The sequence below is a fragment of the Macadamia integrifolia genome, chromosome 3 (assembly GCF_013358625.1).
Source record: "Macadamia integrifolia cultivar HAES 741 chromosome 3, SCU_Mint_v3, whole genome shotgun sequence".
NCBI lineage: Eukaryota > Viridiplantae > Streptophyta > Magnoliopsida > Proteales > Proteaceae > Macadamia > Macadamia integrifolia.
The window spans coordinates 4,940,863-4,962,993 of NC_056559.1; the positions used below are offsets into that span (position 1 = coordinate 4,940,863).

The 22,131-nt window shown below is 37.1% G+C and overlaps 2 protein-coding genes across 3 annotated transcripts; both read left to right on the forward strand.

The window, feature by feature from the left end:
* The first annotated feature begins 991 nt into the window (after positions 1 to 991).
* On the forward strand, positions 992 to 9,402 carry LOC122074754 (protein PIN-LIKES 3-like). The gene is made up of 12 exons (XM_042639713.1): positions 992 to 1,010; positions 1,194 to 1,306; positions 1,613 to 1,789; positions 2,822 to 2,901; positions 3,019 to 3,143; positions 3,726 to 3,847; positions 4,877 to 5,101; positions 6,035 to 6,127; positions 6,762 to 6,862; positions 8,211 to 8,263; positions 8,370 to 8,555; positions 8,814 to 9,402. Exons 3-12 carry the CDS (start codon positions 1,655 to 1,657, stop codon positions 8,936 to 8,938), a joined length of 1,245 nt encoding a protein of 414 aa, XP_042495647.1. The 5' UTR covers positions 992 to 1,010; positions 1,194 to 1,306; positions 1,613 to 1,654; the 3' UTR covers positions 8,939 to 9,402.
* Positions 9,403 to 12,892: 3,490 nt separating this feature from the next.
* On the forward strand, positions 12,893 to 20,450 carry LOC122074755 (protein PIN-LIKES 3-like). 2 transcript variants are annotated; one of them, XM_042639715.1, is made up of 12 exons: positions 12,893 to 13,181; positions 13,326 to 13,509; positions 14,083 to 14,253; positions 15,135 to 15,214; positions 15,324 to 15,448; positions 15,820 to 15,941; positions 16,905 to 17,129; positions 17,981 to 18,073; positions 18,486 to 18,586; positions 19,265 to 19,317; positions 19,424 to 19,609; positions 19,964 to 20,450. In XM_042639715.1, the coding sequence occupies exons 3-12, from the start codon at positions 14,119 to 14,121 to the stop codon at positions 20,086 to 20,088; spliced, it is 1,245 nt and encodes a 414-aa protein (XP_042495649.1). In that variant the 5' UTR covers positions 12,893 to 13,181; positions 13,326 to 13,509; positions 14,083 to 14,118; the 3' UTR covers positions 20,089 to 20,450. The 2 variants fall into 2 exon arrangements, with proteins under 2 accessions (XP_042495649.1, XP_042495648.1); XM_042639714.1 differs by having other exon boundaries at positions 12,893 to 13,509.
* The last annotated feature ends 1,681 nt before the right edge of the window (positions 20,451 to 22,131 follow it).

Sequence of the window (22,131 nt, forward strand, 5' to 3'; positions counted from 1 at the left end):
ATCCAAATGATCAAAATCGATCCTTCCCATATTGATTTGGTTTTGAATTTATCCATTATGACACCAAAATCGATTCAACCCGATCAAAATCACATCGAACTGATTGAATATTGGATAGTGGAGTGTAAACATGGGTAAAGGAAGAAAAGACATACTTGACACATAGAATAAAGAAAAACATGATAAGAGTTTACATTGGATATACTATATTAGAAGTTCGATTGGTACCGTAGTGGTGAAAATGCCTTCAACTCATCACCGCTCGAGTCAGTTGATTGTACGGGGACTATGATCACTACCATGGAGCACCATTTTTTCATTAAAAAAAAAAAAGTCTCTTAACAACCCCTCCCCCCACCAACCAAGTCCCGCAAGCTCTTTTCTCAAGTCTATCAAATCGTTCAATGCACGTTGAGACGTTGGAACTTGGAAAAGATCCTGATGCACTTTGGATTGATGGGATCCTATATTTTTTTTCGGGTAATCATCCCACTAATGTCCCATGAATGGTGTGAGATAGAATAAGATGATTAATGTAGTTGATGAGCTATAATGCATAAAAATCCATGTTCATCAAGTCTTCAGTTGAAACCTCTTGATTGTTATTTATTTTTCCACGCTATCTTAAAATAAAAATAAAAAAAATAAAAAAAATAAATAATGATGATTCGCAAGGCAAAGGAACCTTCCTGTGGATGGTGTGAGAGAAGAACCTTTCCCTCTCTATAAAACGGGACTTGGCTTACAATTTTTTATTTCCTTCACCTTTATTTTCCAAGTTGCAACCCACACAAGGTGACAGGTTCTGGAACCTCGCCGAACGTAAATATAAAACCCACACAAGGTGACTGGGTTGTCGAGCCAGATTAGGATATTACTGGATTAAGCCGCTATAATTAGTGAAGGGTTGCAATCATCGACACCAAATACTTTAAAATGGATTATTGGGCTTTTGTCTCGAGTGTTGAGCTTCTTTCTGCTATCAACTCGTTGTTTCCTTTGCTTTTAATGTAATGAATGTAGTGATGACTGATGAGTTGTTGTCTTAATGATGCTTACTCTTGCTTTCTACTCTTCGTTGAGAATTTCGTTTTGGTTTCTCTTGTTTAAGAAAATATATAGATATACAATCATTGAGATGGCTTGACTAATTTGGACCTGAATTTATTTGCTTCTTATCCTACCTTTTGAAGGGAACTTCTCGGTGATCTAAAACGGAGAAACCCATCTCGAGTTTTGCGTGGAAGAAGTCGAACTCGGCTTCCCTCACCACCACGGGTGTTTGTTGGTTTGTTGCAGAGAAGAGGTATAGGATGCATACAATACCTTCTGGTGTTAGTCCGTTATTGTTCTTCTTAACTTCCTCTGTTTTGTAATTACCATATAAGTTTTGCGTGGGAGGGAATTGAGCTATCAAATTATATATTTTTCTTCACTGACGATTGGTGGTGTAATGCTATTCATCTCAAGCTTGCATCAGTTTCTCAGGAAATTCTATAGGAAGATATGTTTGCTTCTTTTTTCCTTTATTTATTTTTGTTCAAAGAAGTTGAAGGCATTTTTTTTCATTCATGTTGATGGGGATTAACTTATTTTATTTTCTTTGATATAGAGGTGGACAAATTTTTTTTGAGATTTGTAAGGAATTCTCAGCATGGGGCTTTTGAATCTCTTCATCGTTGCATCAATTCCAGTGTTGAAAGTCCTATTGGTTACGGCTATTGGGTCCTTTCTCGCACTAGATAGCATTGGTATTATGGGAGAGGATGCAAGGAAGCATTTGAATAGAGTGAGTTTTTAGTTGCTGCATCTTATTTCTTGGTTTAACAAGGTATTGTCTATTTACTAATGATTCTACTGAAAATTTTGATTACTTGGTCGTGTGATTTATAAATATGGGCTTCAATCTTCATGTGCCATGATTGCAGTTTTTTCATGACTCATCCTGTCTTGGGGGGAGAGGGTCTGCAGAAGAAATGTAACTTGGGGGGAATCCATATGCTCATCTAAGGACTTGGACCACCTCTTGGAATCGCATATTTGAATGGTCCCATGTTTTGGGTCCATGAGCACGTACATGTGTGGTTGGAACAGTCCATGTTTTTTTGAATGATTAAGATAAAATATCAACTAACTCTGTCCATGGAATTTGTAAGGAATAACTGACATGCTTGCTGCATCTAGTTTGGGATTCCAGGACCCCCCTGTGTGTGTGTATGCGAACCTGTGGCTCTTAATTCTCATCACCAATCAAACAAGGACAATTAGATCTAAAAGATGCTCCAACTACTGTCCTTATCATCTACAATTAGAACGAGCTGTGGACTAGTGAAGCATAGAACAAAATTACATCATAAACGTCCCCGCTGCTGAAGTTCCCATGTATCCTTTGGTGGTGCTATATGTTCTGCCAAACAAAGATGAGTCTATAATGCTGCATCTTATCTTCCATCTCAGAAGAACCTCCGTAGGGATAATTTTTTGTCAACTCGGTGAGCCCTTCAGACTGGGTCATCAACCTTCTCCTCTATTGTTTCTTTTGCAACATCCAATGACAGAACTGGTGTCCAAGTTTCGTGGGTGAATTTTTAAATATCAATGATATTCCCCTGCAGTCCAAATTGTTTAGAAGACAGAGATTTACTGCAGGGAGACAGTCCAATTCTTGGGCCAATATGAGGAACCTAATTTACTTGAACATTTTCTTCTGAGGTGTCAAGAGTAAAAGATTTGTGTCAGGAATTTGTTTTCTAATATTTTCATTTCTAGAATAGAATTAATGTTTCTTACTTGAAAGCTAATCGACTTTCATTGTGAACAGGTTGTGTTCTTCGTATTTAATCCAGCACTTGTGTCCACCAACCTTGCTAAAACAATAACATATGAAAGCATGATTAAATTGTGAGTTTCTTATAACCCTGTTTACAACTAAAAAAAAAAAAACTTACTATGTGTGGTTCACTTGTAGACGACAACTCTCTCTCTCTCTCTCCCTCTGATATTCTTTTGGTAATGTAGGTGGTTCATGCCTATAAATATTTTATTTACATTTCTCATTGGTTCAGCACTTGGATGGATACTTATACAAATCACAAGGCCTCCTTCACATCTAAGGGGCCTTATCTTGGGTTGCTGTGCTGCTGGTAAACTTTTTGTATGATTCCTTAAATGTCTGTTTATTCTGTAAATTCACCATGTGACTTAATCCCATCTTGTGTCTTCCTCAGAATATCATTAAAAAGAACGATTGTAAAGAAAAGTGGATATAGGAATTCTTGTTGCCAAGATCTATCTATTTCTAAATATTCTTGTAATTTCGCCAGTTGAAATGAGGTTGACTTTCTAGAGCCCTCTAAGTTAAGTTATGTGCGCGATACAAAGTTCATGATGCAGAACTCTTCTGGTTCATACTATCTTATTGGCTTAGCTCATCCTAAATTCAAATTTAATATGTTAATTACTATCAGTGTTCGTATACTATTTTAGGCTTCTCAAATTCAAGTGACTATTTGACTACAAAACTTATGGTCATAACCGTTAGCATGATTTTTGGGCTTGTGAATAGTGGTCCATCAATGGAATGTTCACCCCTGTGACGACCCTATGTCTGCCATGTGGATGGTGAACTGTGTAGGGAGGACACCGGAAATATGAAATTGTTGGATTGGTTGTAGTGGTTTCTGCATCATGTGCCACCTCAATTTTTTTTTTGTTGACTAAAACAGGAAATTTGGGGAATATGCTTATCATCATCGTCCCTGCAGTCTGTAACGAGAAAGGCAGCCCATTTGGAGATTCTGATGTCTGCAGTACATATGGAATGGCTTATGCTTCACTTTCTATGGCGGTACATTTCTTTCTGGGATTTAAATTTTCAAAAAATTGATGAAGGATAATAATTACATCCTTATTATGAAATATTAATCTGTTGACAAGAGAGTTTTTTTTGGGTGAATAAATAAATATATTAAACCCTAAAGGAAAGGGGGAAAAAAAAAAGAGAGAAAATACGAGGCAAAGATGGATCCAAGAGGGGCCTATAGGTCCTGGACAAACAAAGAGAGAAAAAAAAAAAAAAGAAGGAATAAGAGAATTTTAATTGTGTTAACCTATCGGATCTCCTGTAATGGAATGGTCTTGCTCTATTGTGTCACTTCTACATGTGGCTAAAAACCCTGTCACTGCTGGCTCTAAGTCAAAATATATTTACTTTTAATATTTTTTGACACTGTTACTATATATTATTATGTATTGATTAATGCGTTCTATAATTTTCTGGTACTCTTGCTAAAGATATAGAAAAAGTCTTTTGTTGTGAAGACCTCTATCCCCTCCTGTTACACAATGATCGCAGTTATCCTCTACATTGACCCAGCTGATTGTTTGGTTGGACACCCTTTGGATGGGCTTAAGCTTAGAATTCTTACCAATTAGATAGTTTGAACTTATGATGTATGAGCTGACTATCTAGCTGCCAGTTCTAGTTTTTCTAGCCATTGAAGTGTATTTCTTTACCTGTAACTTTGTGAGAAGACTGCTAAGGAATGTGATCATTGGGCTATGACAAACTGAGGGGTGGCTGATTTATTAAGATCAAGGAGAAAGAACTCGTCTGCCACATCAAAAACCAAAAATATGTAATTTTTTACTGTCTCCTGAGTTCTATATACCCATATAGATCCACAACGGTACACATATGAAAAACGCATTGTACATTTGATGTATATATAAGTCATATAAACATCAGTAACTGAACTTGTGTGAGTGCAGGAGCTGAAGTTTTAAGTATTTTTATGACTTTTAGTATTTCTTTTGGCCATTTTCTCTCGGCAAACTTATTTCAACCTGTGTTTTGGTCCTTATTGTGATAATTCAGATTGGAGCCATTTATTTGTGGTCATATGTGTACAATATTGTGCGGATATCTTCACGTAAGTGCACTGAAGCGATTGATGAATCCACAAGTAACTCTTCAAAAGAACCTTCGACACTACTGAATGGGAGTTGCAAAGAGCCACTACTTTCAAAGGATTTATCAATCTTGGAGAACCAATCAGACCATTTTGCACTTCCATGCTCTTCATCAGAGGCAAGACCACAGGTTATTTACTGCTTTACCCTTATTATAATTAAGTTCCCTTCCCCTTCCCCCCCCCCCCTTCTTTCTTTCTTACCCCAGTGCTGAAGTTTGCTTCCACGTTGACTCAAGGAGAATCTTGCCAGGTGGCATGATGACAAGAATGATCCTTCTCGTTATCTGGGATTTCAAAATGCGGGTTGAGTGTAATTTTTGTTCCCCCATATATATGGGTGATGGGTAACAGGTTTCCATCCCAAAACAATCTAGCCATCTAGGTGACCTAGGAGTCTGTTGTAACGAATCGTCCAGGAATTGAATGGAACCATCAGGTAATGGTACGACTCGGCCCAACGCTGTTGGATTAAGCAAAGAATCGGAGTTAATGGGGCTGGCACTAGTTGATTCCAAGTTAAAAACAGCCAATTCCTCTTAATTCTAATCCTATTTTTAAAACACTGGTGAAAAGGGAAATCAGTATTGGTCGTGTCCTTAAAATTTTCTGTTTCTAAAGTGACCTTCTAATATTGGAGGGGACTTGTAAGAAATAGATTTCCAATTCTAAACCAATTTTAATGGGGTCCCCCCATTGATAATAAAGATATTTGCTATATCTGTATAATATTATTAACTGAATCCATCTGTGTATGTTTCTGATCATTTTTACTCATGATTTCAATACTAGGAAACCGGGTTGAATTTGGTCTCCTGAAAGACAATGTTTGCAGTCAATAAAAAACTCAGTCAGGCATCAGTCTGACTCATTTCTTGTAGGGAAGACTGATAACAGAAGTTTGTGATTTGATAAATGCACTATACCTTGAGTTTAACAACAATATGCACATTTCTGCTTTAGTTTCCAGTACCTTTTTGAGCCATGGTCTCTGCTTATTCTATCAATCATGACAAAGTTGGGGAGTGATAATTGTTTTGGATTTTTCCCATGTTTCATGACAGGTTCCGATTTCAGTTAAGTTTAAACAATGTTTAAAGACGATTTCAGAAAAGATCAACTTGAAGACATTGTTCGCACCTTCAACCACTGGAGCGGTATGCTTATCATGCTTAATGTTTTTCTGCCGTAGCTAGTTAGTCTTCCTGAACATAGGTTGATTATTATAAGTACAGATTCCAGTCCTGTATAAATGTAGCAAGATGCATGTGGAGGCCCCTTAGTTGTACTACTTAAGAGATCTTTTGGTTCAAAATAGGCCTCATTGGACGATTCTATCTATCCGTTCTATGATTTCTTCTTGCAGACCTATTTGTGAGTCCAGATGTGTCCCAGGAGAACCCACTGTCAGGAAGTATTTTATCCATCTCATAGAAACATACATCACAAATTCTCCTAAACAATACCATGTAATATGTAAAAATGTCTCGAGGGATAACTATCCTTTTTTCTGGACATAACTTGTTGGGTTTTGTCAACATGATTATTATAGTTCACTATAGTTCTCTCTCTTGCCTGCATGTGCATGCAAGGATATGTTGTATAGAAAACACTTTTACTCCGGTCATATTTAGATTTCCTCCTTTCAGCTCTACTGCTGCTTACTTATGGTTTATGTAGAGTTCATTTTTAAGCAAAATTTTCATCATGAAAGGAAAAAAAATAAAGTGAGATTTCTTCATGAATTATCCACTATCTAAAGTCTAAACTGCCTTATCTGATTCCTTGTAGATTGTTGGGTTTTTTATTGGAGTAATCTCTCCGATCCGATGGCTAATGATCGGTGATAGTGCTCCTCTTCGCGTCATTGAAGATTCTGCTTATTTGATTGGGTATACAGCCTATTGAAAGCTCATGTCCTAGACCTGCATTTATGTCTCTTCAACTTTAGACTACTCATGCTTTAAGATCTTAACTGTTTAGTTTATATTGCAACCAGCGAACTCTGAAGGAACCCCTTCCCCCTAAGAAATTTTTTTTTCCTGGAACCGTAGAATTTCTGCCCTTGATGCTAATCTGTAAGTTTCCAAACCTATCAGCTTGTTGAGACCACTTCATGCATTTCTAACACTTGGATAGATGATGATCGAAATCTATACAAACGTTGAGTCCCTGGCTAGGATAACTAGGTACTTCTGTATCTTCTCTAATCATGTCAGATAACTTGATCTATAGTCTGTGAAACTACAATAAAGGCATATTTTTCTATGCTTCTAGAAGCCGGCTTGTGGGGTTAAATGCCAGGTCCAATAATAACATTTTGTTTACAATCTTGAACGTTAGAAGTAGGAGAAAAAAGAACCAGGAGGGGGGGGTGCCTCTCGGTCTATTTTAACATACAGCGGTATAGATTCCAAATTCAGTGTTCTTATTGGGCCGATCCTTTTTAGCCCCAAAAGATGGCTTCTAGAAGCCCAGAAACAGAAGCTGGAAAGCTTAGCCAAGTGCATATTTAGGACAGATTCTGGGTATCCAGAAGCTATCCCAAACATTCACCAAGTGAGGAAATATTATTCATTTTGTGTATTGTATATTTGTATATTCACACGCTTGGTTGCATGTTATGTGAGTTATGATCTCTAAAAGTTTCTGAATGTTCTTTTGTTTAAATGTAAACCACTAATGGTCTCTTGAGTTCAACATCTATTTGGTAGTCGTAATATTTCAAACTGTACGTCATTTTGGCCTTCTTTTTTTTACCACTGCACCACTTTGAAGGAACTTTTTGAGCACTTGTGTTTCATGACCATTGAGGTACTATAGATTTTATTGCCTTTGCTATACTTGGATGGCTGACGTATTAATCGTTTTGGTCTTGAGGACATTGTGTACGTGCAACATCAAATGGCTGGTGATTGAACAGCTATACAAGCTGTGAGATCCTAATGTTTCTAATAATGTAATGGTTTGCTTTTCAAACCACTAAAGCCCCTTTTTCATGTTCACTCTTATTCTTGAATGGATAGCCAAACCTATTGGATGGGTTTGGTGCTGTTCTATCTGAGAAGGTCGCGATTAATCTCGTATTGTATAGTGTAACACCAACTAGGCAAAGCACTTGTCTTCATCGGTCACACCAGTTGGATTCCTTTTTTCATCTTGTGTAATTTGGATGACACAATATTTATGCACCTCATTAAAAATCATTGTTATTCATTTCATTCTCATCTTGGTTTGCAGTGAAGGAGCCATCCCAGCTACGACCTTGATAATGGGAGCAAACCTCCTTAGAGGTAATTACTGATTTTGATATTTAACTTCCTGATATTAATGGAGCTTAGTTCTTGGCGGATCTTTGATTAACTCTCTGTTAAAGCCATTTCTTTTCTAATACTTCAGGTTTACGAGGGTCGGATATCCGTGTGTCCCTTATCTTTGGGATAATAGTAGTTCGTTATATTGCACTCCCACTGTTCGGCATTCTCATTATTAAAGGGGTGCTGCATTTTGGTGTGGTGCAATCAGATCCATTGTATGCGTTTGTTCTTCTTCTTCAATTTGCACTTCCGCCAGCGATGAACATAGGTATGCTAATTTATTATCATCCAAACTGCTAATTTAGAGTGCTTTATGTTGGTAAATAGAAAGGTCTTCCTCTTGCTCTTCTTCTTCTTGTGATCTAGGTAGTCCTTAAGAGCATACCAGTAGAACCAACATTTTCCTCCTGATGATCTTTGTAGGTTAAGAACGAGGCTTATTGGGAAATCAGATTGATACTCTCATGAAATGCATTTTGTGACCTTCTTCCTCAGTTCTGATTTGAGATTTTCATGAAATTGACAGGAACAATTACCCAATTGTTTGGTGCTGGTGAGAGAGAATGCTCTGTTATTCTTCTATGGACCTATGGATTAGCTTCAATTGCACTAACCCTATGGTCGACCTTCTTTATGTGGCTCGTGTCTTGATTTTGGTTCTTCCGAGTTGAGTGTTTCTACTACCAAGGAACCCAACAAAAACCAAGCATCACAACGTTTCATCAATACAAGTTATGTTGATGGCGTCGCCATTAGGTGGCATGAAATCATAACCTTATGTTTTAGCTAAGAATTCCATTGTTGGGTGTTCGTAACGAATGTGCAAACACGAGGAAGAAATTAAGCAAACAATCACATTATTATTTAAAGTTGTTTGATAGGAATGGTTACATTCAGCTAAGAATTCAATAAATTTTCACTCTCCACCTTAAAATGTAATCTACCTTGTTTGTGTCTCGGTTTTCTCCGTAAAGACAATAATCTTACCTTTGTACATTTAATGGACCCAACAACGGACTCAAATACATAGAAACTCAACAATAATTATGTGGATCAATATAGGACACAAAACATAAATCCAATAATTTCCATTTTATATTGGATGCTACAAGCTACCCTGAAGAATATTGATGTTAATTTCTACTTTGTAAATTCTATTATTGTCTCTGATTCTTGAACTTGGTTCATTCATATATATATATATATATATATTATATTTATTTATTTTTTCAAAATTATGATAAGTGGGTTCTTACTGTCGACAACGATTATCCATTAGAAGTAATGGTGAAGTTTACAAATTTCTCTCTTTTCTTTTTCTACTAAAATAAGTACAATCAAATTTTGGGGTCCAACTTAACCAAGAAAGACAAAATGAGGAATTATGACACTAGTAAAACATAAATTAAAACCCACCGGTTTGGCCCTAATGGCCTGAACCCGTCTTGGCCTGCCCTAAGTTCGAACAAGGTTTGGATTAATATTTCTGACCCTGAAGCTGGGTTAGGATTCAAAAACATTGACCATGGGTTAAGGTTGGGCCAAGATTGGGTTGAGGCCTAGGCCCAGCCTGATGCTACCCAACCCGGCCTTGATTTAACTATGATTTGTGTAATATAATTTAGGGCTAATATTGTCAATCAAGATTAGCCTGGCCTTATTAAAAATCAGGACCAGTTACAGCCAACTCGGCCCAAGTAGGGTCAATTAGGGCCGGGTTGGGCCTAGGCAACCCAATAGAGTTTGGTTGGGCCTAAGTTGAGTTTAGGAAACATAAAATTGGACTAAGATTTAAGAAATCTGGTCCAACCCGGTCATGTATCTCCCCTACTTAAGTGGGACACCCTTATGCTCATCGTATTTCACTGAATCAGCCTACTTGTTGTGGGCATGTGGCCATGTAGTACCTAGTATAGTAAACGACTAATCTCATCAAGTCGTGCACCGATTACTCTCCTTAAGACCTTAGTTCTCTTTTATCGATGTAGTTGGGTTAGTGTAAACTGGTCTCCCAATATAAAAAACTCATGTTTGGCCCCTTAGTCCACGGGCACTAGCTAACTAGGCCTCGTTAGAAAACCTTGAGGCTCAATCTCATAAACAAAAGAATTGAGGAAGAGAGTATGAAAATTGAATTCCAAAGTGTGTTCTGGGCCCTCATTATGTATAGAGGTGAGGTGCCCCTTCAAGGCAACCCTTGAAGTAGTATGCCCCTCTAAAGAGAAACATCTGTATGGGCTTCAATGGTGAGGATTCAATATTCAAGGATAGATTTCAAATCTATGCCTTAGAGCACACCCTTTTCGTATAAACATGTCTTCTTACGAAAGGCATCTATAACAAAGTATCTATCCTTGTTCTGTTTTAGTATAGGCCCAAGCAGCCCATAAAAATGAATAAGCCCAAGAAGCCGAAGCCCACGTGATTAAAACTTGTCAAGCAAAAACAAAGGCTCGGCGCAACCTGGCTTGACCCGGTTGGCTTGGCTTGACCCGTGCGTGTGTGAAGGAGCCTGGGAGAAGGGAGAGTCTCTCCTTTACACCCTTATAGAACCTTCTTATATAACTCTCCTACTCATCTATCGTGCACCTTCTAACATAATGAGATGTGGGGCTCACACTGACGCTCTATCTTCTATTCTGATCCATGTGGACTTTATGCGAATGATATCATTTTTTACGTTGACATTGGTGTGGAATACAAATTCCTCCCCCACAAAAGGAGTGTGGAACCATACATTGCATCTAGGTTCGCCCTCCTTTCTAAGGAGGAACTATGTTTCTAGTAGTTCTTATGTTACCATTCATTTGCATATATATATATATTTACATACATACATACGTGTATGTGCATATATAAGTAAATAGTTTTTGGTATATAAGGTACGTATGTTAATTTCTTTGAGTTACATGTGGAATATCTTCTTTTGATTAATAATATAGAAAATTTTATTTAAAAATATTTCTTGAGTGGAAGACATGGGCTCCAAATTATAGGAGGAAAAAGTTATTTACCAAACGGCTATCTTATATCCTCCTGTCCATTGGCACTTTTGCTTACATCTTGGGCATCCATTAATCTTTTGTAATTATATTTTTTAAGCTTTTATTTTATAATATATATATTCGTAGTTTTATTTTGCCACTTAACCATTTGGCCTGTTTGATTGAAGTTTAAATTTGACATATTAGTAGACGACCATGGGGTTTACTTAACCACAAATAAAATTTTATCCCATCCAACTTGCCACATGACAAAAAATTGATCCTATCTAGGAGAACCATTCAACAAAAATTCCCCCAGCTTTTAAGCATAATTTGTGAATAATTTAAGAAGGCCTATATATTTCATTTTGTTGGCTTGGTTAGGTTCATTCTTAATTATGGCTATTGATTGACGATAGACATCTAGCAGAAAATTTTGTTTGAAAAACAATAGAAAGTAGGAGATTCCTCTTTTGATTTCTACTTGGGCATTGTTTCATTCGACATAAAGTGTCCATGATAAAAAATAAACTAGAAAATATTTAATTTATGAGAGTAAGAACACCATCAATTTACGAAACATACGATAATACCTCCCTGTGTCAATCTCTCTCTTTTCTTCTATGAAATTACATACCATGTGGAACATTGATTTACATTGTTCCACATGATAATGTCCCTTTCTTAGGCGGCTAGAGTATCCATAATCCCATCAAATGATACAAATAATAATAATATTTTTATCCAGCCAGGGCCTCGCTAGTTGACAAGAGACTACACTTTTTTAATTGGAAAGTGTTACTACAATCCATCAAAATCTACACAAATGTGGTGGAAAGTGTTAATTAATGCAACTTGCATTAAGTAAAACAAACACAATGAGTTGAGAGCAATTCATAATTTGACATTTGAGCATACTGACAAAGCAAATTTTGACAAATATGAGAGGTTGATGAATAAGAAAGAAAGGGCAGACTTGAGACATAGAATAAAAAAAAACCCATGATAGAGACTACGAGTTACATTAATGAGCTACATCAAAGGTCCCAGAGACCATAGATGATACAACATCAATCATAACTTTATCCCAACTTGATGCGGTTAGCTACATAGATACGAACAAGCACGAAAATACTATGCTGCCTCAACCCCATGTCCTCAAGTATTGAAGATGTTTCCATGTGGCCTCCCATTGATTTGTACAGTGGCAGTGGACATGTAAGTTTGTAGTGCTCTTTTGCCTTAAAAAAATTAATAGGAGAAAGAACACTATCTTGTCACATGACTCACTTCTACCTTAGACATATAAAGGTAAAATGACGACTCCATTCTTATGAAATAAAAAACACCTACAGTTGTTGATGCCCTTATGCACCCCTTCATTGGTCCTGAGTTGATGCAAGAGCAACAAAACCACAAGACTATATAGTATTCTTCTTCCCAAAAATAATTTATGAGATATAGAACCATGCCAGCCCAGTATTACCAACTCCCAGACATTATTTATATATATATTTTTTTGGTAGAAGACATTATTTATATTTTATACCATCATTATTGGATAATGAATACAATTTTTTTTCTTGTAGATTTACTATGTTTTCTTTTCCTTTCCTCTTATTTTCTTGCAAGTTGCCACCTTAGTCATTTCAGGTTCTATCCCCAACGAATCTTGGAATTCAAAGCCGACACAAGGTGACAAGGGATGACGCCAGAGCGAGACGAGGACGTTAATGGACTTCCGTTGAGACAGTAACAACTAAAAGCCGCTACAATTGGTGATTTGGGTTGCAGTACTCCGCACCAACCGTTCCTCTATAATCCATTCCTAGGCATTGGGTTTTGACTCTTGAGCTCTTCCCAGTTCCTGCTACCTACTCGTTGCTTCCTTTGTTTTTAACGTAATTAATGTTAGTAATGAGTTGTGTCTTATGACTCTTACTCGTGCTTTCAACTCTTAGTTGAGAATTTCGTTTTGGTTTCTCTTCTTTGATATAGATATATAGGTGGCTTGACTTTGGAGTATGGTTCTGAGTTTATTTGCTTCTTCTTAGCTTCAAAGACGTCAGTGTACTTCTCAGTGATTTAGAACGGAGAAACCCATCTCGAGTTTTGCGTGGAAAGAAGTCGAACTCGACTCCCCTCACCAGTCACCGCAACGGGTGTTTGTTGGATTGTTGCAGAGAAGAGGCATAGGAAGCTTACAGTAGCTTTTCAAATGATCACCAGACTCGGCTGGTACCTTTCTGGGTCTAGTCCGTAATTGTTGCTCCAACATATTTATTTGCATGAACCCTTCTCGATAAACTTCATATTAGTTTTGCTGATTTCTATCAAGTTCAGTTTTTTTTACTTCATTTGATCTTTTGGGGTCGTAAATGTTAAAGGGTATTTTTCATTTTTTGGATATTTTAAGTAATTTTCTGATACAATCAGTATTATCACTCTTCTTCTTCGGCATTGGATTACTTCTGGTTATCTCCAATTAAAAAAGAAGGGGATGGTGGTGTTCTACTTGACCTCATCTGTTTCTTAATTACCATATAAGTTTTGCCTAGGAGGCAATTGAGCTATCAAATAATATATTTTTCTTCACTGAAGATTGAAGGTGCAAAGCTATTCATCTCAAGATTGCATTCAGTTTCTCAGGAAACTCTAATGGAAAACATGGTTGCTTCTTTCCCTATCAAAGCTGTTTGATTCTTAATTATTTATTTATTTTTTGTTCAAAGAAGTTGAGGGTGTTTTTTTTTCTAGCCGAGCTAGAAAATTCATGTTTATGGGATTAACTTATTTTATTTTCTTTGATAGAGCTGGACAAATTTTTTTTTATAAGGAATTCTCAGCATGGGGCTTCTGAATCTCTTCATCGCTGCATCAAATCCAGTGTTGAAAGTCCTATTGGTTACGGCTCTTGGGTCCTTTCTCGCACTAGATAGCATTGGTATTTTGGGAGAGGATGCAAGGAAGCATTTGAATAGAGTGAGTTATTAGTTCCTGCATCTTATTTCTCTGGTTTAACAGGGTTGGATATAGTTACTAATAATTCTACTGAAATTTTTGATTACTTGGTCATGTGATTCATAAATACGGGCTTCAAGCTTCATATGCCATGATTGCAGTTTTTCATGATTAGGATAAAATATCAACTTGATTTGTCCGTGGATTTGTAAGGAATAACTAACATGCTTGCTGCATATAGTTTGGGATTCCAGGACCCCTCTGTGTGTGTGTGTGTGTGTATGCAAACCTTTGGCTCTTAATTCTCATCACCGATCAAACAAGGACAATTAGATCTAAAAGATGCTCCAAATACTGTCTTTAGAATCTACAATTAGAACGAGCTGTGGGACTAGTGAAGCACGGAACAAAAGTATCAGAAGAATCTCCATAGGGATATTTGGTTAACTCGGTGAGCCCTTCAAACTGGGCTCGTCAACCTTCTCCTCTATTGTTTCGTTTGCAACATACAATGACAGAACTGGATTCATGTAGTTGACCCATATTAGTGGTGCTAAGGCCTTTTGAGTTTCTACAAAAAAAAAAAAAAAAAAAGAAGGGAAAAAAGAAGGAGATAAGGAAGGCCTATTGAGTTTTTTATGCTGTTGTCTAAGTTTCGTGGGTGAATTTTTAAAATATCAATGATATTCCCCTGCAGTCCGATTTGTTTAGAAAACAGAGATTTACTGCAGGGAAACAGCCCAATTCTTGGGCCAATATGATGAACCTGATTTACTTGAACATTTTCTTCTGAGGTGTCAGAGTAAAAGATTTGTGTCAGGAATTTGTTTTCTAATATTTTCATTTCTAGAATAGAATTAATGTTTCTTACTTGAAAGCTAATCAACTTTCATTTTGAACAGGTTGTGTTCTTTGTATTTAATCCAGCACTTGTGTCCACCAACCTTGCTAAAACAATAACATATGAAAGCATGATTAAATTGTGAGTTTCTTCTAATCCTATTTACAACTAAAGAAAAGAAAAACTTATTATGTGAGATTCACTTGGAGATAACTCTCTCTCTTCCTCTGATATTCTTTTGGTAATGTAGGTGGTTCATGCCTATAAATATTTTATTTACATTTCTCATTGGTTCAGCACTTGGATGGATACTTATACAAATCACAAGGCCTCCTTCACATCTAAGGGGCCTTATCTTGGGTTGCTGTGCTGCTGGTAATTTTTTTTGTATGATTCCTTAAATTTGTCTGTTTATTCTGTAAATTTACCATGTGACTTAATCCCATGTTGACTTCTTCTGAATATTATTAAAAGGAAGGAATGGAAGGTTTTATTTATATATGTTAATTGCTACCAGTGTTAGTATACTATTTTAGGCTTCTCAAATTGAAGTGACTATTTGATTGACTATAAAACAAATGGTCATAATCATTAGCATGATTTTGGGGCTACAGCCTCTGACCACCCTATGTCTGCTATATGGATGGTGAACTGTGCAGGGAGGACATGTCAATGAAATTGTTGGATTGATTGTTGTGGTTTCTGCATCATGTGCCACCTCATTTTTTATTGGTTGACTGAAACAGGAAATTTGGGGAATATGCTCATCATCATCGTTCCAGCAGTCTGTAAAGAGAAAGGCAGCCCATTTGGAGATTCTGATGTCTGCAGTACATATGGAATGGCTTATGCTTCACTCTCAATGGCGGTACATATCTTTCTGGGGTTTAAATTTTCAAAAAATTGATGAGGGAATTGCATCCTTGTTATGAAATATTAAGATGGTGACAAAAGATATATATATATATATATATATATTTTTTGAGTGAATAAATAAATATATTAAACCCCAAAGGAAGGGAAAAGAGGGGAAAAAAAGAGGCAAAGATGGCAATAAGAGGCTCTACACCCCGGACAAACAAAGAGAAAAACAATAGGAACAAGAGAATTTTGGTTGTGTTAATCTATCTAATCCCCTGTAATGGAATGGTCTTGCACTATCATGTCACCTCTACATGCGGCTAAAAACCCTGTAACTGCTGGCTCCAAGTCAATATATACTTACTTTTAATATTTGTTTGACACTGTTACTATATATTATTGTTTATTGGTACTCTTGCTAAAGATATAGAAAAAGTCTGTTGTTGTGAAGACCTCTATCCCCTCCTGTTACACAATGATCGCAGATATCCTCTACATTGACCCAGCTGTCTGTTTGGTTGGACACCCTTTGGATAAGCATAAGCCAAGAATTCTTATCAATTAGATAGTTTGAACTTATGATCGTTGGGCTATGGCAAACTGAGAGGTGGCTGATTTGCAGTGAGGTTCATTTCATAGTTGGGGCCCCTGCATGTTATTAAGATCAAGGAGAAAGAACTCATGTCTGCCGCATCAAAAACCAAAATATGTAATTTTTACTGTCTCCTCACTTTTATATACCCATTCATGCACATATGCATATAGATCCACAACGGGACACATGAAAAACTTCTCATTGTACATTGAATTTATATATATAAAAATCATATGAACATCCATAACTGAACTTGTGTTGGTGCAGGAGCTAAAATTTTAAGTACTTTTATGACTTTTTTAGTATTTCTTTTGGCCTTTTTCTCTTGGCAAACTTATTTCAACCACTGTTTTGATCCTTATTGTTATAATTCAGGTTGGAGCCATTTATTTGTGGTCATATGTGTACAATCTTGTGCGGATATCTTCAAGGAAGAGCACTGAAGCTATTGATGAATCCAAAAGTAACTCTTCAGAAGAACCTTCGAGAGTACTGAATGGGAGTTGCAAAGAGCCACTACTTTCAAAGGATTTATCAATCTTGGAGAACCAAGCAGACCATTTTACACTTCCAAGCTCTTCATCAGAGGGAAGACCACAGGTTATTTACTGCTTTACCATTATTACAATCAAGTTCCCTTCCCCTTCCCACTCTTCTTTCTTCCCTAACCCATCGCGGAAGTTCTTCCACGTTGACTCGAGGAGCATCTTGCCAGGTGGGGTGATGACAAGAACGATCTGTCTCATTATCTGGGGTTTCAAAATGTGTGTTGAGTTTAAAATATATTTTTGTTCCCCCATAGATATGGGTGATGAGGAACAGGTTTGCATCCCAAAACAATATAGGTGACCTAGGAGTCTGTTATATCAAATTGTCCAGCAATTGACTGGAATCATCAGTTAACAGTCGGACTCTGCCCAATGCTGTTGGACTCATTAAGCAAAGATTCGGAGTTAATTGGGCTGGCACCAGTTGATTTTGAATCCTATTTTTAAAACCCTGGTGAAAATGGAAGTCAGAATTGGTTGTGTCCAAATTTTCTGCTTCCAAAGTGACCTTCTAATATTGGAGAGGACTTGTAAGAAAGAGATTTCCAATTCTAAATAATAAAGATATTTTCTATATCTGTATAATATTATTAACAGAACCCATATATCTATGTTTCTGATCATTTTTACTCATGATTTCAACTCTAGGAAACAGGGTTGAATTTGGACGCTTGAGAGACAATGTTTACATTCAATAAAAAATCCGTGTCAGGCAGAAGACTGATAAGAGAAGTTTGTGTTTGATAAATGCTAACAGAATAGTACCTAGAGTTTAATAACAATATGCACATTTCTGCTCTAGTTTCCTGTACTTTTTGAGCCATGGTCTCTGCTTTACTCTATCAATAATGACAAGGTTGGGGAGTGATAATTGTTTTGGCTTTTTCCCATGTTTCATGACAGGTTCCAATTTCAGTTAAGTTTAAACAATATTTAAAGACGATTTCAGGAAAGATCAACTTGAAGACATTGTTCGCACCTTCAACCACTGGAGCGGTATGCTTATCATGCTTAATGTTTTTTTCTGCAGTATCTAGTTGTCTTCCTGAACATAGGTTGATTATTATAAGTACAGATTCCAGTCCCGTATAAATGTAGCATGATGCATGAGGTGGAGGCCCCTTAGTTGTACCACTTAAGAGATCTTTTGGTTCATTGGACGATTTTAGCAGCCCGTTCTATGATTTCTTCTTGCAGACTATTTGTGAATCCAGATGTGTTCTAGGAGTAAAACCTAAGGGAAGTTTTGAATGTTCCCGCTGTCAGGAAGTATTGTATCCATCGTATAGAAACATACATCACAAATCCTCCTAAACAATAACATGTAATATGTAAAAATGTTACATATTAAGTGAAATTTCTTCTTGAATTATCCACTATCTAAACTGCTTTATCTGATTCCTTGTAGATTGTTGGGTTTTTTGTTGGAGTAATCTCTCCAATCCGATGGCTACTGATTGGTGATAGTGCTCCTCTTCGCGTCATTGATGACTCTGCATATTTGATTGGGTATACAGTCTATTGAAAGCTCATGCCCTAGACCAACATATATGTCTCTTCAACTTCAGACTATTAATGCTTAAGCTCTAAGATCTTAATTGTTCCTTTTATATTATTCATTTTGGGTACTGTATATTCACACATATGGTTGCATGTTATATAAGTTATAATCTCTAATTTCAAACTGTATGTTGTTTTACCCTTTTTTTCTAAACTACTAAACCACCTTTGAAGGAAATTTTTGAGGATATGTGTTTCATGTCCAATGAGAAACTATATATATTTTATTGCCTCTGCGCTATAGTTGGATGGGTGACATATTAATCGTTCCAGACTTGAGGACATTGTGTATGTGCAACCATCAAATGGATGGTGGTTGAATGACCATACAAGCTGGGAGATCCTTGAGTTTCTCATGTAATGGTTGGCTTTTCAAACCACTAAAGCCCCTTTTCAGGTTCATACTCTTATTCTTGAATGGATGGCTAAACCTATTGAATGGCTTTGGTGCTGTTTTATCTGAGAAGGTTGCATTTATTCTGTATTGTGTAGTGTACACAAACTAGGCAAACCACTTGTCTTCATCGGTCACACCAGTCAGATTCCATGTTTCATCTTGTATAAGTAGGACGACACTCATTAAGAAAAAATCATCATTATTCATTTCATTCTCATCTTGGTTTGCAGTGAAGGGGCCATCCCAGCAATGACCTTGATACTGGGAGCAAACCTTCTTAGAGGTAATTACTGATTTTGATATTGAACTTCGCGATATTAATTGAGCTTAGTTCTTGGTGGATCTTTGATTGACTCTTTGTTAAAGCCAGTTCTTTTCTGATACTAAAGGTTTACGAGGGTCGGATATTCGTGTGTCCCTTATCGTCGGGATTGTAGTAGTTCGTTATATTGCACTCCCACTGTTCGGCATTCTCATTATTAAAGGGGTGCTGCATTTTGGCCTGGTGCAATCAGATCCATTGTATATGTTTGTTCTTCTTCTTCAATTTGCACTTCCTCCAGCAATGAACATAGGTATGCTAATTTATTATCATCTAAACTGCTACTTTAGTATGCTTTTTGTTGGTAAATAGAAAGGTCTTCCTCTTCCTCTTCTTGTGAGCTAGGGAGTCTTTAAGGGTATACTAATGGGGGAACCAACATTTTCCTCCAAGGATCTTTGTAGAGTAAAGAAAGAGGCTTATTGGGAAATTAGATTGATACTCTCATTAAATGCTTTTTATGACCGAGAGGAAACTTCAAGAAACAAAGGATTGAATTCTGATTTGAGCCTCATAGATAAGCATCTTGTCCTCCCTGATTTTTTTTCTTAAATTTTATATAATCTTCTTCCTCAGTTCTGATTTGAGGTTTTCATGAAATTGACAGGAACAATTACCCAGTTGTTTGGTGCTGGTGAGAGAGAATGTTCTGTTATTCTGCTATGGACCTATGGATTAGCTTCAGTTGCACTTACCCTTTGGTCAACCTTCTTTATGTGGCTCGTGGCTTGATTTTGGTTCTTCCGGAGTTCAGTGTTTTACTACCAAGGAACCCCAAAATAACCAAGCATCGTACCGTTTCGTTGTGGGCAGCATTTCATCAATACAAGTTATGTTGATGGTGTCGCCATTAGGTGGCATGAAATCATAACCTTATGTTCTAGCCTTCTTGTATCATTCTGGCATGTTTTCCTTCTCTTTACTTGGTTTCATTTGTTCTTAAATAAAAATAGAGTTCTATTGTAAGTTTGTGACAAATGTGCAAACACGAGGAAGAAATTATGCGAACAATCACATCATTATTTATAGTGGTTTATAGGAATGCTTACATTCAGCTAAGAGAATCAAATAATTTTTCACTCTTCATCTTAAAATGTATTCTATCTTGTTTGTGTCTAAGTTTTCTCTATAGAGACAATATATAGAAAGCCTTAAAAACTCTATTCTTGGCACAATTATAATTTTACTCATGTACATGTGACAGACCCAACATCTGACTCAAATACATATAAGCCCAATAATAAAATGTAAACTAGTACAGAATACAAGAGGTAAAACCCAACAATTTCCACCTTATCTTAAATTCTACAAGTCATCCTGAAGAATACTGGTGTTGATGTCTACGTTGTAAACTCTATTATTGTTTTTGCCTACACACCACACCAAACTGGCATTGCCCACACCCCCGATTGGGATTTCCTATGCTACATACTACCACATGATGTGAGGTGATTGTACCTTTGCAACCCGATTGGAGAGACCATTGCCACTCACAAGATCCAAATCGAAATAGACCCGCTTCTTTTTAGATGTGAATGTGTTCACAACTTAAAATATCTGCAACTTTGTTTTCATTTGTACCTCTTGCCTTAGTTCCAACTGTAGCTCCACTTGTTTCAACACTCCCTGTAAATTTGTTTAGCTTCCAATCATCCGTCCTTGCATCACAATCATATGCCCATCTTTACCAAAAAAGTTCTACGTATGCCCATAGATTTTTATTAGGTTTGAAATTTTCACTTCCCTGCTCTTCAACTTTCCTTGCAACCAATTAGAGTTACCTATCATGGGCCGTAGTTATAGCATGGTGAATAACATTTTTTCTTACTATCATGTGCCATATATAATGCTTTAAACGCAAAACAACAAAATTTCCTTATACCAGTTGCCATGTTAACAAAATTTTCCTACTATAATGCTCTTCACCCATTTAGTCTGACCTTTAGATTGGATCAGAAAAAGATATTTTCGGCCTATAAAATGGAGGATTTGGCTCCTCTGTGGTGCAACACAGTATCTGGCATGCATCCAACGCCTAGAAATGCCTTGGACTGCGTGCGACCACTTTGGATTCCGTGCTAAGGCGTTTCTAGCCGCTGGATGTGCGCCGAACATTGTATTGTGCCACAGAGGAGCTCAATTCGTAAAATGGAGAGTGAGAGTTAATTGTATCTAGATCCTCTGCAGTAGTGAAGGGCAGTAAGCATCCAAAAGCTGGGGGTGCATGTCAGGACCTCCCAGCTATTGGATGCTCACTCACCACTCACCACTCACCACTCACCACTCGTCACAGAAGATCCAATCACGGAATCAAATCGCATTGACTAAGAGATGATGAAGGAAAACTTAATACATTTTTTTTTTTTTTTTTTTTTATTTTTTATTTTTGTAAGCTTCCAACGCAGGTGGGCATAAGATGAGGGCATCATAATTTTCTTCCTCTGCGATCTCTCTCTCTCTCTCTCTCTCTCTCTCTCTCTAAAGAGGGTTGTGCAGCACAAGGGGAAAGTGAGCATTGATCAGAAGGGTTGAGGAGGAAGAGTGAGTGAGATAGAGGGCGGTTGCAGGGGCAAAGGTTGCAGAGACACCTGGTGTCGGACGTGCAAATGAACCCAACATTTTATCCATCTGAAACCCCTGCTGTTGAAACCCAAAACCAAACCCTTGGCTGAAATTCTTGTTGTTGTTGTCCGATTTGCAAGTGAACCCACTGTGCATCGGACCTGTAACCTTTGGTTTGTTCCAATATCTTTGGCTGCACTTGTGATCGTCGGC